Source organism: Muscardinus avellanarius (assembly GCF_963383645.1).
Source record: "Muscardinus avellanarius genome assembly, chromosome: 2".
Taxonomy (NCBI): Eukaryota; Metazoa; Chordata; class Mammalia; order Rodentia; family Gliridae; genus Muscardinus; species Muscardinus avellanarius.
The window spans coordinates 186,862,557-186,880,850 of record NC_137787.1 but is presented as its reverse complement, the minus strand read 5'-3'; the positions used below and the strand labels follow the sequence as shown (position 1 = coordinate 186,880,850).

Below are 18,294 nucleotides of genomic sequence, written 5' to 3'. Positions count from 1 at the left end.
TGCACCTCCAGGCCTTAATTTTTTTGTAATACTGGGGATGAAACCCAGGGGTATTCTACCTTTGAGCTGTTGGTGAATATATGTTGGTAAATATCAGGACAAGGAGTGCGCAGCTCAACAGCAGGAACAGATTTATTTGGGGATAAATCTGGGATGAGGCCGTTAGGTTCTAGATCCCCACGGGGCAGGGGGTCTGGAAGTCAGGAGGCAGGAAGACCCGGCCTCCTTACCCTGCAAGCTCCGGAGTTCCCACGGAAGACCACTCCCCTTTGATAAAAAGAAGGGACGCAGCGATCTGAGGGGACACGGACTGAGATTTTGAGACAGAGAGAGATTCCTCCACTCGTGGAAGGCTCTCTTCCACACCCCCCCACCCCGCACCCCTGACACGGGAGTGGCAGAGGGAGCTGCCCAGGACAAGTGGGCTGGACTAATAAAGACTTATGGCACCTGCATTCATAGTCTCGCGTGTCTGTGGGTGCCGAGGGATTACTGCAGACCTTACAGAGGCCCCTGATTGGGAGAGAGAGTCCACGAGTGTCAGCCCCTGCCTTACAGACTAGAGGCTTTTTATGGGGCATTAGGAGGGAGGGATAGTTACACAGTCATGGCTTTTCACCGTTGGCGGTCTTGACAGGGGCCAGGCAGGTAGGGTTATGGGCTGGGGGTAGGGCAATGGCTAGGGCTGTTTTCTGGCCACTGCTAGAGTGGCTTATTCTCCACCTCCTCTGACCAGGCCTGACAGCCAGATCGCACAGTGCCCACATGAGCTATACCCCAGCCCTATTTTTATTCTTTACTTTGAAACAGAGTTTTACTAAGTTGTGGAGGGTCTCACTAAGTAACTGAGGTTGGCCTTGAACCCGCAATCCTACTGTCTCAGCCTCCCATATGCCTGGCTAAGCCTTTTAATTTGGAAACAAGGTCTTTCTTGCTAAGTTGTTGGGGCTGGCTTCAAACCTGTGATCCTCCTGTCTTAAGTCTCCCAGGTATTGGGGTTATACGTGTATGCTACCCCAACTGGTTTTATGCTGCTTATTTTATTTCAGAGAGAGAGGGGGGGGGTGGGAGGGGGAGGGGGAGAGAGGGAGGGAGGGAAGAAGGGAGGGAGAGAGAGTGTGTGTTATTGAGAATTGAACTCAAGGCATTCTATCTCTGAGCTACACTCCTACCTACCTATTTATTTATTCATTTATTTATTTGTGGTATTGGGGATAGAAACCAGGGGCATTCTACCTTTGAGCTATACCCTCAGCCCTATTTTTATTCTTTATTTGAAACAGGGTCTCACTGAGTTGCAAAGGGCCTCACTAAGTAGGTGAGGCTGGCCACAAACCGGGATCCTCCTGTTTCAGCCTCCAAAATGCTGGAATTACAAGCGTATGCCACCATGCCTGGCTCCTGTTTTATTTTTTTTATTATAAAACAGGGTCTCACTAAATTGCAGAGAGCCTCACTAAGTAGTTGAGGCTGGCCGTGAACCATGTTCCTCCTGTCTCAGCCTCCTAAATGCTAGGATTACAAGCATGTTCCACCATGCCTGGCTCCTGTTTTATTTTTTATTATGCAACAGGGTCTCACTCAATTGCGGAGGGCCTCACTAAGTAGCTGAGGCTGGCCACAAACAGATGGTCCTCGTGTCTTATCCTCTCAAGTACTGGGATTTCAAGTGTGTGCCACCATGCCTGGCTTATGCTGTTTATTTTGACAGAGATAGAGCGGGCGGTAGGTGAAGGGAAAGGCATTCAGGAGCATCACCCAGGAGTCGCAAGAGAGGATGCAGCTTGCTAGAGACTGTACCAGCATTGGGAAATACTGAATTGCCAGTATTGAGAAATATGTGAAAAAACTTCGGTATTAGGAAGCTAGAAGCTTCAAGGAGAGGGCTGCAGATTTCCAGACACCCAGAGTAGTTAGCAAGAGAATAGAAGCCAAAAGCCTAGGTTTTTAATTTAATATTTATTTATTTATTTATTGGTGGTATTGGGGTTCCTGGAAGCCCTTCTACCTCCGGGCTACACTCCCAGACCTATTTTTACATTTTTATTTGGAAACAGGGTCTCCTAAGCCAGCAAGGCTGGCTTCGAACCTGCAGGATCCTCCTGTCTCTGCCTCCCAAGCGCGGGGATTACAAGCGTGCGCCACCACGCCCGGCTTTTATTTTTATTTTTATTTTTGAGAGAAGTGAACTTCCTCAAGGATGTGGGGGAATGCCATGAGCCTCTAAGAGATCCCAGACTCTGATATCAACTAACACATTTTGGAGTGTAACAAAAGGCCTGGGGTCTGTGCTGGAGATAGGGCAGGTCTACAGGAAGGAATCTTCACATCAAAAGACCTGCCCTGGAGAAAGGGCGAGTCTAGTCCAGTCAGAAGACTGGTTATAAAATACTCTGTATCCAGGAATCTCCAGTGACTTTTTTTCAAGTCACCCCCCCCCCCATACTATCTTGGGGATAGGGCTTTATTAATCTATATCTTTCCATCTTTGTAATAATAAAGTGGCTTAAGCTTGCAGAGTTTGGACTAGAGTTTTCTATACCTAGTTCAGAACAAGAACCCGTGGCTATATCTTTCTCTCACTGTACCTGGAACAGTTCCAGGAGCCCAGCAGGGTTCCTGGAACAGTTCCAGCAATTTAACAATTCCCTTAACCATAACAGAGCCCACAGGTGTCTGGTGTGGTTTGTCCATGGGCCCCTGCCGGGTAAGCCAGAGGGTGACCGTGCTAAGATATCACACCTGTACCGTGGCCGTTTCTGTCTCACACTGGACCTGTACTCCAGTGAGTGTTGGGCACGGAGCCTAGGGAGAGATTGTGGGGTGGGTGAGAGTCAGGCCCTCCTTGGGGCTGGGGCACTGGGAGCTTGGAAGGAGGGTGGCTATGGAGAGCTCCGTTTCCGGATCCTTTTGCTCACGGGGGATGCACTTTGGGGCCAGAGCTGAATTGCTGGGGTGCTGGAGGGGAAGCCAATGCTGGTGGCTTGGTACCTGAGCGTTCCCACCCGCGCCCAGTCACTCTCTAGAAAATTCACATCTGTACCTGGATGCCTTATTTCACCATCTTCCTGAAACCCATTTGCAGACTCCAAGCTAAGAACCGATGCTCTTGGGAAAGCCTTTCTCCTACAGATTCATTTAACTTATACAACTCATGGTTATGGTCGTTCTGTTTGGTATATAGACTAATAAAGGGGTTGGAGTTGGAGTATATCAAAATTGAGACTGTGAGCCGGGTGTGGTGGTGCATGCTTGGAATTTTAAGCACTTGGGAGGCTGAGACAGGAAGATCACAGGTTCAAGGCCAGCCTCAGCTACTTAGTGAGGCCTTCTGCAACTTAGACTCTGTTTCAAAATAAAGAATAAAAAATTGGACTGGGGGTGTAGCTTGGAGGTAGAATGCCCCTGGGTTTCATCCCCAGTACTGCCAAAAAAAAAAAAAAAAAAAAAAAAAAGATTGGGACTACGTAGCAGGTGTGTTCATTTATTAGAAAATCTGAGTGTGTCCCTCTTGCCCAGCACCTTCTGAATGTGCACAGCTCAGTAGCAAGCAGCATTAAAACCCCTACCCTTGGGAGCTGACATGCCTGGGGGGAAACACTACTAAAACAAGATGAAATACAATGGCCTCCCACTCGGTGCTAAGTGAGAAGCCTAAGCGTGCGCAGAGGCAAAGGATGTGCCTCGTCGGAGGCCCCTGTGCTTGTTCCTGGGTCATACTTTGAAGGTCAGAATAATAAGGTTCGCTAGTAGCTTGGGTTCTGATATCAGGGAGACAAAGTTAGGTTGACTGACGGATTTTTGAAATCCCAGCAATGGGAAAGATGTGATTGTTCTTCTCCAAGAGGGAGAAGAGACTGAGGGGAACAGAGATTTTGATGAAGACAAATGTGCTTTGGCTGGGTTTCACTTGCGATGTCTATCAGACACCAGAGAGTAGGAAGTACTGAGCAAGTAGTCGGTGCCATGGCTCAGAGGCATTTTATATGCCTGCAGGCATTAGACAGCGGCTTTTAGCAAAATCATTGCAATATTTCAGATAATTACTTTTTTTTTTTTGGTACTGGAGGTAGAACTCAGGGGCCTTTCTACCTCCGGGCTATACTCCAAGACCTGTTTTTTTTTTTAATACTTTATTTGGAAACAGGGTCTCATTAAGTTGCTGAGAGCCTCCTCACTAAGTAGCTGAGGCTGGCTTCGAACCTGTGTGATCCTCCTGTCTTAGCTTCCCAAGCGCTGGGATTACAAGCGTGCACCACCACGGCCAGCAGAGATAATTACTTTTTTATATCTAAAGATGTTAAAACCTTAATAAGACCGATGTAGAGGAAAACATATAGAACTCTGCCAAATTCTGCTTTGCAGTGCTGTGTAGGAGGTAGAGGATTATCTAGTGCTGTTTATAAAATCTCATTTCTACCAAAATTCCCCTTAGGGTTCGGCCCGTATCTAGATGGAAACTCAACCTTTTATTTATTATATTTATATGGAGTCTGGCCTCTGAAGAAGCACACTGGAAACTCCCAACACCACCAGGTCTTGCATGGAGCTATTTCCAGGGAGGTGGAGGGAGAGGCAGCAGTGAGCTGTGTGCTAATATTTTTTTTTGTGGAGGTGTGGAGAGCGCATTCAGGGTAGTTCCTTAGAAAAGCGCGCGCGCACGTGTGTGTGTGTGTGTGTGTGTGTGTGTGTTTGTGCACGTGGTGTGTGTGGGGAGTGGCAGTGGGAACCGAATGAGGAACGAAGGGCCAGACAGTTGCATGAGAATTTAAGAAAACTCGGCTTAGGAGTCAAGGAAGGCTAAGGGTTGTGTTTGCTGTTTGTTACTTTAACACATACTTGTGATCATCGGCTTATAAAGAGAAAAGGTTTGTTTTTGGAAGTTTCATTCCATGACTGATTGGCTCCATTGCTTTGGGCCTTTGGCCACATACATGTTGGTAGTTGTATGTGGTAGACCAGGCCTGTTCCCCTTTTGGCCAGGTTCAGAAGAGGAAGGGGCTAGGATCCCAGCATCCTCTCGAGGACACACCCCCAATGGCTTAACTTTCTCCCATGAGGCTCCACCTCTTAAAGGTTCCAACACCAGTTGGGTGTGATGGTGGACTGCCTGTAATTCCAGAACATGGGAGGCTGAGACAGGATTGCAGATTGGAGGCCAGCCTCAACTATTTTGGGAGACCCTCCACATCTTAGCGATACCCTCCTTCAAAATAAAAAATAAAAGTGTTGAGATGTAGCCTACAAGTAGAATGCTACTGGGTTTAATCTCCAGTACCAATAAAGAAAAGAAAAATCTAGTGCCTTCCATCAGCATCAGAGGCAAAGGACCAATCCTTTAATACATGAGGCTTCAGGGAACATTTAAGATACAAACTATTGAGCTGGGCGTGGTGGCGCACACTTGTAATCCCAGTACTTGGGAGGCGGAGAAATGATGATTGCTGGTTTGTGGCCAGCCTCAGCTAATTGGGCTCTCCACAATTTAGTGAAACCCTGTTTCAAAATAAAGAATAAAATAGGGCTGGAGGGTGTAGCCTGGAGGTAGAATGCTCCTGGGTTCAATCCCCAATACTGCAAAAAAAAAAAAAAATGGAAAAACTATAGCAAGAATGATGTGCCATCCAGTGGATATTGATACGGTGAAATATGTTGCGTGTGTGAGGGGAGAAACAATTCCACCAACACAACCACACAAAGATAAAAAGCGCAGGTTCTTGTCCTGAGCTAAGGATAAGTATACATAGCTTGGACTCTTGCTGAAGATTTAAAGAAGTTTATTAAAAAGATAGAAATACAGAAGACAGTTAAAGCCCCATGCCATTCACAGATGGCATGGGGGGCCGACTCCAGTGAATACACCAAAAGACCCCTGTATGCTGAGTGTTCTTATCCTGACCAAGTCTGCGGCAGGTCCTTTGATATGTAGATAGCTGCCCTATCTGTAGCCCAGTTTTCTGCTGTCTCCATCCCAGCAGCCCAGTCGTCCCGAGGCACAGGGGGCGGGGCAGCCCTGTCTTGGGGCACTGACCTCTTTTCAGGGATCTGGAATTTCCTCCCATCCTTGAGCAGTTTGTCTCTCTTTAGAAATGTAAAGAGGCCCTTTTCCCTGGCTCCTGGCTTTCTTTACTTCTCTTTAGAAATGTAAAAAGGCCCTTCTTCTTCCTGACACTCCTGGCTTTCTTTAGTACAAACGATATATTTTCAAAATTGGAAATCTTTCCCAATACTGGTACATTAATACATTTTGAAACCTCTTCCCAATACTAGTACAGATATTGTTAAAGAAATATGAACCATGGTATGGTGTTGAATTTCCTGGTGCCAGACTTTGGTCTTTTTCTCCCGTGTGGCTTTCAAATAGAAAAAGTTCACCAAAGGAAGTGGTAAGGGCTTCTAGTTCATGTCCGAGGCTGGGCTGTGTATCAGGACTTCATCAGTTTTTAGAAGTGTGACCACCAGAAACTCCTTTGTGTGCAGTGGGAAGGACTCGCCCTCTGCTGTCTGAGCTCTTGCCTACCCCCCACCCCGACATACACACACCTGGGGGCCTTGACCAGCATCCCTGCTGGTCGGAGTATAGACCTGCTTTCTCCTGTGCCTCGTGGGTGGGTCAGTATTTCCAGGGTCAAGTTTAGTAATTAGAGGACAGAAGAAATGTTCCCTCCCATATCTGTTCTTTTCATGTATTTACTTCCAATAAATGTGAAGGTATGAGCGTGTGTTTTATAAAATATAGCTTGAGGGTCGTGTAGGTGAATAACTACTTCAAAGGATTTATTAGGCTTCTGAGAAGAATATAAAATATTGAACTTGTTCATCACAGAAAGAGAACAACCTTGATTCAATAAACATTAAGTAATGAAATAATGTTTTAGTTCCAGCTCGGCCAATTGTATAAAGAAATCAGGAGGGAGGGAGAAAAGAAATGGAAAGGCCTTCAAAGTGTTAAGGAGACCGCGCGGGCTGAGGGAGGGACCTGAAAAGGAAAACGGAGGGAGGCAAGGAATGAGAAGAGGGAATCTACCAGCCCACAGGCTGGCTGGCTTCCATTTCCCCCTGCACTTGGACATATGGCAAACATAAAGCTCAGGGAAACTGAATACTTGGGTGAATATCACGGAGTGGAGACCTGGGGCTTTAGTCTAAGATGCTGAACTCCGTATCTGATGTTTTTTTTATATCACATTGAAAAAAATATTCAGAATTTCTCAAATTCTGGGGGGAAAATCCCCCCTAAAGCCCAGTGAACCAGATATAAAACTTTCTAATAAATTCTTGTGTTAGAGAATCTTTCCTGCCACCTGGAAATGCTGCCGGGAGCTGTGGTTCTGGGGTGGAGAATGTCTCCTGGGCATCTCTTCTATTTCCCTTGGGCTGATGGCTTCCTGTGTTTGTAATCGAGGATGGCTGTGTTTTATCGAGTTTCTCTTGAATTGCACTCCGGATAATTGTACTTTACAATAATGCAGTTTTATTCAATATTTCATTCATTCGGTAGCTGATAATTGCATGCTCATCCCATCTGAGCATTGTGTTTGATAAACAGGGATTGTAGGTGGTACAGGAATAGTAGTTACCGCTTTGACGGAGTTAGAGTCCATGTCTGGGCAGTTGTGACCAAAAAGATGATCTGCTTCTAAGGGCTGTGGAAGGAGAGGGGATGAAGAAACTAACTCTGGAGAGGACTCTTGGGGCAGCACTGGGTTGAGGCATGGCTCCCTGGTACTGGGGATTGAACCCAGAGGCATTCTATCTCTGAGCTACAAACCAGCCCTATTTTTATTCTTTATTTAGAAACAGGGTCTCATTGGGTTGCTAAGAGCCTGACTCAATTGCTGAGGCTGGCTTTGAACCTGCAATTCTCCTGTTTTAGCCTCCCAAGTTCTGGGGTTACAGGTGTGCACCACCATGATTGGCTGAAATCCCTTCTTTTTAATATTCCTAAGCATGATGCAGTTAACTCCTAAGCCCAGTTATCAATATCACCTTCTTTAACCTTTTTTGGGGGGATGAGTATTGGGGATGGATCATAGCCTTAAAAGCCCCTTCTGTAACTGTGCGAGGTGTTGACATGGGTTCTAGTTCTTAGTTAGTTTAGAAAAAATAGCCAGAACTATACTGCTGTAAGCTAAGCAGTTTTTTTTTTTATTATTATAAAGGTAGAAAAAAGGGACAGAATAATAAAGCAGTCCATCAGAGGTACTAGTGGAGTGCCTTGAAAATTAGACACTGAGGTTTTAAACGTAGAACAGTTTTTATAAAGATTCATTGTCTCCCATCTTGCTTAACCAATAGTCTTTCTCTCTGCTCCTGACCTGAGGTAGGTGTGGCGAGGGCCCGCCCATTTTCCCATTATCTCCAGTGCTAGCCTTTTGGTATGATTATGAGGATTCTGCATCTCCCATCCTGCTTGACCAAAAGCCTTTTTATCTCTGTCTTCTAGAAGTTATTTATGATGTAAACTCGTCTTTAAAATATAAAGGCCCTGGGCTACAACTCTTTTGTGTACTTGGTAATCACTTTTGGTAACAGCTGCCTCCCCTCCCTGCCTGAGTGTCTACACAGTACCCAGGCCCTGACTCCTTTTTACATTTTGAAATGAATACCAAAGCCATTTTCCAGTACCGGCACATTCTCCATCACCTTCCTTTAAAAAAAAAAAAAATTTTTTTAAACTGAGTTAATGGGGATGGAACTCGGGCATTCTGCCTCCGAGTATACCCTCAGTCCTTTTTTATTTTTTATTTTTTATTCTTTATTTTGAAACAGGGTCTCACTAGAGTTGCAGAGGACCTCACTAAGTAGCTGAGGCTGGCTACAAACGGATTCTCCTGTCTCAGCCTCCCGAATGCTGGGATTAGTCTGAGAAACCCACTCAAGTTAGCCTGGGCAGGTAAAGTCTTCTGGAAACTTCTTGGAGGAGGTGGGGAGAAAGTGATGAGCTGCTTCTTGGAGCCAGTGCACACTCAACAGTCAGCTGCAGCCAGACAGCTCGAGCAGCAGGTTCCCCGTGGAAGGGCTTCCCAAGTGTCATTTCCATGTAAAACATGTCTGCTCAAGCTGCTGCATGGCCAGAGAGCTCAGATGAAATTTGCTTGATTGAGCAGTTCTTCTTTCAGGAGCTATTTAGTGGTGTGCAAAAGGTAGGTACCAAACTTGTGGAAGTTGAGGGGGAAATGACAGAGGCTGTAGGGACCCTGGGTTCTCAGTGCCAGGGCTGGGAGGAGAATTCCATCTGCTAGCTCCTGACCCAGGACTCCTTGGAGAGCTCTCAGGGTTAGCAAAATCTGAGGCTCTCTTTCTATGACTGCATCCTTAAAGATTCATATGTTCAAGCTGGGTGTGGTGGCGCACACTTGTAATCCCCGCGCCTGGGAGGCTGAGACAGGAGGATTGCGCAGTTTCGAAGCCAGCCTCAGCTACTTAGTGAGGCTCTCAGCAACTTAGTGAGAACCTGTTTCCAAATAAAATATAAAATGGTTCTGGGAGTATAGCCTGGAGGTAGGAAGCCTCTGGGTTCCACCCCCAGTACCACCACCAAAAAAAAAAAAAAGATTCATATGTTCATTTTTTTAAGCAAACATTTATGGACCCCTCTCTTTTGCCCATGCAATTTGAAGGATAAATCAATACTAACGTATCTGCTTTCATGGGTTATTTTCTGGCCTTGAAAATGTCCTCACCCCCAGAAAAACTGGTAAAATAGAGTTTGGCCTTGGGTTATCTCTGCACATTTTTATTTAAACGATTCATAATACATAACGACTATTTTGCTTTAGTAAAGAGATTCTCAAAATATTTCAATAAGGTTTTCTCATCCTCTGCCAACTTACTGTTTTTCTTTCGTAATTAATACGCCATTTATGGGAAGATAATTGGAGATTACATAGTTGTCCCAATGCTCATCAAATATTGACCCACTGGCTTCAGCTTCCAGAGTTAGTTTTCTAGGTCTGTCATTCTTTCTGTGATGCATTTTTCTTTCTTTCCCATTATGTAGCAATAAGGACTTGGATTCTTTTGTTATTTGGTGGGTTATGTATAATTCACTGCTATTATCATTTATTTGGATGCCCAGGCTATCCCATACTTATCATGGGATTTCTTCAGACTGGCTCCTCTGTCTTTTGAACTCATCCTCATCAGTCTTTGAATGCTTCCTAATTTTATGGTACAAGATGTTCATGCCCTTGGGAGGCGGAGACAGGAGGATCGCGCAGGTTCGAAGCCAGCCGTGCACGCTGGCTTAGGAGACCCTGTTTCCAAATAAAAATGTAAAAATAGGTCTGGGAGTGTAGCCCAGATGTAGAAGGGCTTCCAGGAACCCCAGTACCACCACCACCAAAAAAAAAAAAAAAAAAAAAAAAGATGTTCATGGTCCGTCTTATGCTCTTTTTGACTCAGTCTTGGATTCAGCCATTTCTTCAGTGATTTCTTTTAGGGGAGAATGGTGTGAAGAAACCAAGATCTGGGTGCTGGGGTGCCCCTATAGATACTGGGGTGTCATGGTCTCTAGGGCTTCCCAGTGGATAGAGTGAGTGTGTGTGTTGTAAGCACGTATTTACTTTTTTCTAAAGCTGTGTATATTTGAAATGTAGAGTTTTACAAATCCTGTGGAGGTAAGATTCTACTTAGATGCTAATGTACAACCAATGGGCATATATTGCTGGCCTTTTCTTTTCATTTTTAATATGTGGTTTCTTTAAAATTGGTCATAAGCAGAGATTAGAAGAAGCTAACGGTGGGTATATGTGACTTGCCTCTTTTTTAACAGGTGGCTGAACCCTTTGTTTAAAATTGGTCATAAGCGGAGATTAGAAGAAGATGATATGTATTCAGTGCTCCCGCAAGATCGCTCCAAATACCTTGGAGAGGAACTACAAGGGTGAGCAAGAGGCCATCAGAGGAGGGGCAAGGAAGGGTGCGAACTTCTGAGCCTGTGGCCGCGAAGGTGGGGCCTCCTCTGTCCTGGCTGTCCACAGGGCTCTTGGACCCCAGGTCCCCAACTCGACACTGCCCCTAAGATGTTCCTATGTGCCACTGGTTTCGGTGGCCTGTGGGAAACCTGTGTTCCTGGTGTCTTTGTAAAAGTGGATGGAGCCAGCGCCAAAGCCCTGGACGCCTGAGGTCTGTCCTCGGGGATGGGATCCTCAGAGAAGGCGCCTGGCTGGTTTGCACTCTGCCGCCTCTTGGGCTGCTAAGGATGCTGTCAGCCTAGCAAAACTCTCCAGTATCTTGTTTCTAGAAACTACCCCCCTCGAGGTCCATTTTTCTGGTGCCGCAGAGTACACATCACACATCTTCAAAGAGCCAGCGTTTGTGGACAGCCTCAGGATGTCCGAACGCTTCTCTGCCCCGCTGCCACCTCCCCCATTTTACCTTATGGCAGTATGTACTTTTCTTGACACAGCTTTTGTCTCTTTGTAGGTACTGGGATAAAGAAGTTTCAAGAGCTGAGAAGGATGCACGGAAGCCTTCTTTAACAAAAGCCATCATAAAATGTTACTGGAAATCTTATGTACTATTGGGAATTTTTACATTATTTGATGTAAGTGTTTTTATACCTGGTGAATGTTTCTTTGGTACACAGGGGGTGAACAGTACTTTCATACCCAGTGAATGTCTCTTTGGTATACACGGGTGGACATGCTAGCTCTCGATCAGCATTGAGATGGACAAGGACCACGGGGACCAGTGGCCGGATGGGTTTTGGAAGTATGTTGAGATGCTGGTTGCGTGTTGTGGTTCCGCAGTTGTCTTCATCTTTGAAAGGGTGAATACTCAAGCTACTGAAGCTCGAGGGCACGCATTTTCTTTTAAGCAATTAAAACCCTGTGTCATGGAAGCGCAGCCCTGTTTTACACCGTGGCGGGCCATTATTGTTGTTCAGTAAATGTTTTAAATGTTAAGAGTCATCTTTGATCAAAGAGGCTCTTATAGCCTCAAGATATCCCCTGTGGTTGGGAGGAAATAAATTTGGATAAGAGCCCAGAACACTATAAGACATTTTACTGGTGCCCCAGCAAATAATTATTAACTTAATCATTCCAAATCTGATAAGCGTTTTCCCAGGAAGGTACTGTCACCTCTCCCCTTCCAGGTAAGTGGAACCTGGTGCCCTGTGCCTGGGCTTGGTGGGGCGGCAGAGGCCAGCGCTCCTGGAAGCTGACTCCTGCCCTTCGCCTGGGCCCTGGGAGCCAGGTCCATCGCAGAGGAGGTTCAGCTCCCCTGTGACCCCCAGTGGATCCACGTACCGCCCATCCTGGTTTTTTGTCCTTGTTGCAGGATTAGATTTCTGGTTGAAGGTAGAGTTTTGGTAATGTGGCCATGAAGAGAGAGAGACATGAACATTCAGCAGAAAACCAAGGAGAGGAGGTCCCAAGGGCTGTGATTTTCATTACCTTCAAGGGCTTTCTCCAGGGTCTTCCAGCAAGACAGACCTCCACCTGCGGGCATAGCTTTCTACCTGCGGGCGCTGCCTGCTGGAGGGGATGCTGACTATCTGGCTGGGGGGCTTGCGCCCTGTCTGCCGTCTTACCTTAGTGACATTGGAGGTCCTGTGAGTGCTGGGGGTAGCAGGAGTGGGCAGTACCCTTCTGCAGAAGGTTGGCCTTTGCTGCTGGTGCCTGGAGGGATGGTTGTCTCCGTGCATCTGATTGGGGCATCTCTTGGCAGGGGCAGGCCTCCCTCTGCTGCTCCGCTCTCTACCCTGCTGTTACCAGATGCTCTTGAAGGCTGGGTGGTCTGTGGGGCTGGGTTTAAAGTGAGCCTCGGGTGGTCCCTGCCGTCATAGGCTGCCTGCTCCTTGGCTGGGGTCTCTTCGTCCCAGATGGTGACAAGGCCCCTTTAGCTGCAGGGCTTACTGGGCACAGAGGTGGAGGCTGCAGAAGCTGGGCGAGGGAGGACAGCCCCGCTCCAGTCTTCAGAGTATCAATGCCAAGCCTGTCTGGTCTCAGTAGTACTTACTACTGCGGGGTTGGGGACTGGATCCCTGAAGGCCAGGACTGGGGAGAGCTCAGTGTGGTGCAACTAGTAGAACGCTGGTGTCTCTTTTGGGAGGTTGGCTATTGGGCAGTCATGGCAGAAAAGTGGGGAGTAGAGTACCTAAGAAACACAGGGTTCATACTCAGCAGCAGCAACACCAGTGGGAGGAATAGTGATGGTCCCCAGCAAAGCAGGTACTCCTCAGCAGCAGCAGCAGCAGCAGCAGCAGCAGCAGCAGCAGCAGCAGCAGCAGCAGCAGCAGCAGCAGCAGCAGCAGCACTCATCAGTAGTAGGATAGTGGGCTCATACTCAGGAGAAGCGATCTTCACCACTAGTAGTACTCACAGCAGTAGGAGTACTCAGTGGTAGTACTCCCAGAAGCAGCAGCAGCCTTAGTGGAGTTTGTGCCCTGGAGTAGTGATGTTCTGTAGTAGTAGTAGTAGTCGTAGTAATAGTAGTAGTAGTAATAGCAGTAGTACTGTTAGCAGTAGCAGCGGCGTTACCAGGGATCATACTCTATAGTAGCAGCTGTAGCAGTGCTAGTATTAGTACTCTTATTACTCATCATTATACTAGTATTAGTACTCTTATTACTCATCATAATAGTATTTGAGCCGGGCGTGGTGGTGCACGCTTGTAATCCCAGCATTTGGGAGGCCGAGACAGGAGGATCATGGTTTGTGAACATCCTCAACTACTTAGTGAGGCCCCTTGCAAGTCAGTGAGACTCTAGAATAAAAGATAGGGATAGGGGTATAGCTCGGATGTAAAATGCCTCTGGGTTCCATCCCCAGTGCCAAAAAAAAAAAAGAGTGTTTGAAAAATACTATGCGCCAGGTACTGCTGTGAGCACTTTACAAGATTACTTTAGTTCCTCTGCCTTAGTGAAATGGGAGGTATTAGTACCCCCATTTTCAGTGGAGGACCCCGAAGGCCAAGTTGTTTCCTGGTGTGCCCAGGGCCACCAAAATGTAAATGGCCCAGCTGACACTGGAATTCTGATTTATGACTCCAGCTGCCTCTAGACTGAGAACTTTGTCCTCAGGGTCTCCAGTGCCTGTGTCTCGAAATTGGTCTAGGGATAATGGGCCAGACACTAAGAGCTCCCTGGAGCCGGGGAAGCATATCTGCAGGAAGTCAGATTAGAGACTGTCCATTAGAGTAGAGACCGGGTGACTGCCTCCCCTGAGGCCAGAACGCTACAGGCAGGCTGGGCAGCAGCTGGGCTCTGGCGGGGTTCCTTCAGGATGCTGAGCTTGGGTAGACCCCATGGAGAGCCGTCCCCCTTGCAGGGCTGAGGCGGGCTGCCCTGAGTTCTTACACATCCATGCTGCCGGGATGCCATCCTGGCTCAGTGGCTTGTGGCTCGGGGGGCGGGTGGTGGTCTTGGATGGCGACAATACTGGGACTCCAGTGGTCTGTGCAGAGGCAGAGCGCCGTTTCTGCTGAGCCTTCGGCGGTCCGAGTCTCGGATGTACAATTGCTGAGGAAGGCTGAGGGCCAGGCCCATCTCCAGTGGGGGCAGCTGGTCCTTTCTGGAGTAGGACACACTGCTCTCTAGGCTGGGCCCCAGGCTGGAGGGGTTAGGGCGACCTGTCGGGGACCCCTCAGTGCTGGTGGCTGGGGTGCAGTGCAGACGGGGCTTTTCCCAGGAAAGTGCTAGCCTGTTAGCACTGAGTTCAGACCAGTGTCTTGATGGTTTATGTCTAAAATTAGACAGTGGCCAGCTATTTCCTACTTGAGCTTAGTGTTTGATGCCCATTTAAATTTTGTGGCTGGGCGTGGGGGTGCACACCTGTAATCTCGGTTCTTGGGAGGCCGAGACAGGAGGATCACAGGTTCACAGCTGGCCTCAGCTGCTTAGTGAGGTCATTTGCAACTCAGTGGGACCCTGTTTCCAAATAAAGAATAAAAAATAGGGCTGGGGTGTGTAGCTCAGAGGTAGAATGCCCCTGGACTCAATCCCCAGTACTACAAAACAAAACAACCAAAACAAACAAAAAACCCAAAAGAACTTTGTGTGTTTAGAATAAAAATGAGCAGAACTTTTCATTCCAATTTAGGGAAGTCCAGGGAACAAAGAATTTTCAGAGCTCAATGAGGTAAACCTTTGATAGAGAGAGGTGTGCGTGTGTGTGTGTGTGTGTGTGTGTGTGTGTGTGTGTGTGTGTGTGTGTGTTTTATATATAATTTTTTTCTATTAGGGAAAAAAAGCCTGAATTCTAATATAAATATTGCTCTTTTGGAGAAATCAGGTAGAAATAGTATCTTCTGGCGCAGCTAGCAAAATTCCTGTTACATTTAAAAAATGATTTCAGGTGCTGCTTTGGATTTTCAGTCATTGAAGCTAGTTACTGAGTCAGAACGAATGTTCTCGCGATAATTGATTTTCTGAGGTGGTTTTCCTTTTGTGATCTCCTGTCTGTCTCTCCTGTTGGTCTCCACCTGCTGCATAGTGGAAGATCTAGACTTGGCCTGGGATTTGGCATCAAAGCAGGCCTGTTTTCTGCGTGAGCTCCATCGTCTTCTTAATTTGGTGGGCGCACACCCACACGGTCTCTCGAGCTGCCTGTTGTCACCCGGCCAGATCACAAGCAGGACTTGCTGCTGCCTGCTAATGGGGCATTCAAGAGGCGGGCTGAAGCCAGGCCCGGGGGACTTTGGGGCTGCCATTTCACCTCGTCCTGGGAGAATTGAGCGTAATGCTCGGAGAGACAAGCACAGCACGGGTGCATGAATATCGCTCTTGCAGGCCGGTGCTAGCGCGGGCAGAGCGGGCCCCCTGTTCCCCGCACAGCTGTCCCCCATGTGCACCTCCGGTGGAGTGCCTGGGGACTGAAGCAAGTCTCTACCCGCCCGGAGCCCTCGGCGCCAAGGGCTGCCCCGGGAGGCTGCTGCAGGGGCTGCCTGCTCACCGCATCCCGCCCCGTGCTCTGAGACAGGAGGTGTCCTTCAGACGTCCCTCTGAAGTTGGGGGACATCGAAGCACTGCTGTGGGCTCCCTCACTCTGCACCTGTGATCGGTGGGTGGCTTTTGACAAAAGGACCTTATTGGCTGCTGGCCTGGCCTTAGACTCGGGCCTCCGTCCGACGGTCTGGTCCAGGGGGAGGCTGATGCGTGTCCCAGTAAGTCCTGGCTTCCTAGAGACGGAAGTTAGCAGCCCTCCGCGTTCCGTGGTGTTTCAGCCTCCACTCCGGCCTGTTTGCTGAGAACCGTGCTGGGCCTTTGCATCTCAACTTTTTCTCCAAAGTGCCCCTTGCTCCCTGCTCACCCAGGAGGCCAAGGAAAAGCAGCTGGCCCTAAGATACGGGGACCGCAGGTTTGAGTCCACTCGTGGTAACTTGGAGAGACTCTGCTTCAAAATAAAAAATAAAAAAAAGGATTGGGCATGGAGCTCAGAGGTAGAACACCTGTAAGTTCATCCGCAGTAACACACACACACACACACACACACACACACACACACACACGTAAAGACACAGTAGGGGGTCTGGAGGAAGCAGTGTGAACACAGCTGGCTTGGTAGCCCGCAGGTTCTTGGGTGCTTACTCCAGCGATATTCACAGTGACAACCTGGTTTTAAATCTTTTTAAATGCTTTTAAATCCATCATCTTTTAAAAATTCAGGGAAGTAGGCCACTCATTTAGAAAAGATTGTATTCCTAATGGTTAAAAAAAAAAAAAAGCCAGAGCCGGGCATGTTGGCGCACACTTGTAATCCTAGCATTTGGGAGGCTGGAACAGGAGGATCTCAGTTCGCGGATAGCCTCAGCTACTTAGTGAGACCCTGATTCAAAAATGAAGTAGAAAAAAATCAGGCTGGGGACATAGCTCAGAGATAGAATGCCCCTGGGTTTAATTCCCGGACACACACACACACACACATACACACATACACACCCCAGCATGCTTTGCTCAGAAGCCTGGCACTTGCAAGCTGTGTGGCCCTAACTATGTCCCATCCCCTCCTGGGCCTAAATGTCCGAGCTGTGGACATCGGCTCTGCCTACGTCAGGGGAGCCCAGAACAAGCAAATGAGCTGGGAGCTGAAAGCGCTGGGCGCCCTAGCCTAGAAATGAGCATGAGCTCGGTGACTTTTGATTACGCAGACTCCTGGGACTCCTGGGACGGAACTCCGTGGAAGAGTAAGTGGCTAGCTGGTGTCAGGCCAGGAGTCCGTCCTCAGCCCCACAGAAGTCAAGAAAAAAAAAGGGGGGGGGACTGGGAAAAGACCTCTTCTGTTTTTAATAGCTAAGACACCAGCTTTCAAAAAAGAGGTTTTTCTTTTATTATTTGACTTTTTTATTTTTTTATTCTTTATTTGGAAGCAGGGTCTCACTGAGTTGCAGAGAGCCTCACTAAGTAGCTTAGGCTGTCCGCGAACCCAGAGCCTCCTGTCTCGGCCTCCCGAATGCCCGGCTTTCAAGCGTGCGCCACCACGCCCGGCTAAACATGCTGGTTTCTTATCCATGCTTGTGGCTGCCACCTGCCTGCTCCCCACGAGGGCTGAGCTTCATGTGGCATTATCTTTGGTTTTAAGACCATTTATAGAAATAGAAAAATAGAGTAGATCCCAAGCCCTGGTCTCCCCCTAAGCCAGCTTCAGTAAATCTCAAGGCATCATCAGGGTTGCGTCATCTAAAGCCTGGCCCACCCCCTTCTGAAGCTGCTCACAGACATCATGTCATTGTATCTATACATGTTTTAGTATGCATCTTTAAAAGATAAACACTCTTTTTTACACAACACAAGCCAGGCATGGTGGCGCATTCCCGTACACTCAGTACTTGGGAGACCGAGACGGGAGGATGGCAGGTTCCAGGCCAGCCTCAGCAACTTAGTGAGACCCTGTTTCAAAATAAAAAATAAAAAAAAAAAGGCTGGGGGTATAGTTCTGAGGTAGAATGCCCCTGGGTTCCATATTTATCCCCCAAACATACTACAGTTGTTTTGCATACACATTAATACTTTAAGTCAGTGTCTATCTGGCACTCCTTCCTCTCTATTTTTCCCAGGGTGGCCTCAAATTCCTGGGTTCAAGCAATCCTCCAGTCACAGCCTCCCGAGTCCAAGCTACTTGGGAGGCTGTGCCTAGCTTTTATTAGTTTATTCATTCATTTCCTATCTCGATCTTATTTTTATACATTTGAATTGATTTAATAGGTAGTCTTATTTCCTTATCTGCACCCCCCTTTCTCTGATCTTTATCTTTTTCTTTCTGTAATTGAAGACAAACTGAGTTGTCTAGCGGAGATTTCCTTAGCCAGCGTTGGGCAGATTGCATCTCTCCTCCCGTGTCATTTAAC

The 18,294-nt window shown here is 47.6% G+C and overlaps 1 protein-coding gene across 3 annotated transcripts in view; it reads left to right on the top strand.

Annotated features, from left to right (window-relative positions):
• The window catches only part of ABCC4 (ATP binding cassette subfamily C member 4 (PEL blood group)), a gene marked incomplete at both ends in the record, with an annotated part of 289,171 nt that overhangs the window by 40,880 nt on the left and 229,997 nt on the right, over nucleotides 1-18,294 (top strand). For all 3 annotated transcript variants that reach the window (XM_080688958.1, XM_080688957.1, XM_080688956.1), the window contains 2 exons: nucleotides 10,778-10,888; nucleotides 11,431-11,551. In XM_080688958.1, the coding sequence (XP_080545084.1) occupies nucleotides 10,778-10,888; nucleotides 11,431-11,551 (232 nt within the window). The remainder of the gene's footprint in view (nucleotides 1-10,777; nucleotides 10,889-11,430; nucleotides 11,552-18,294) is intronic.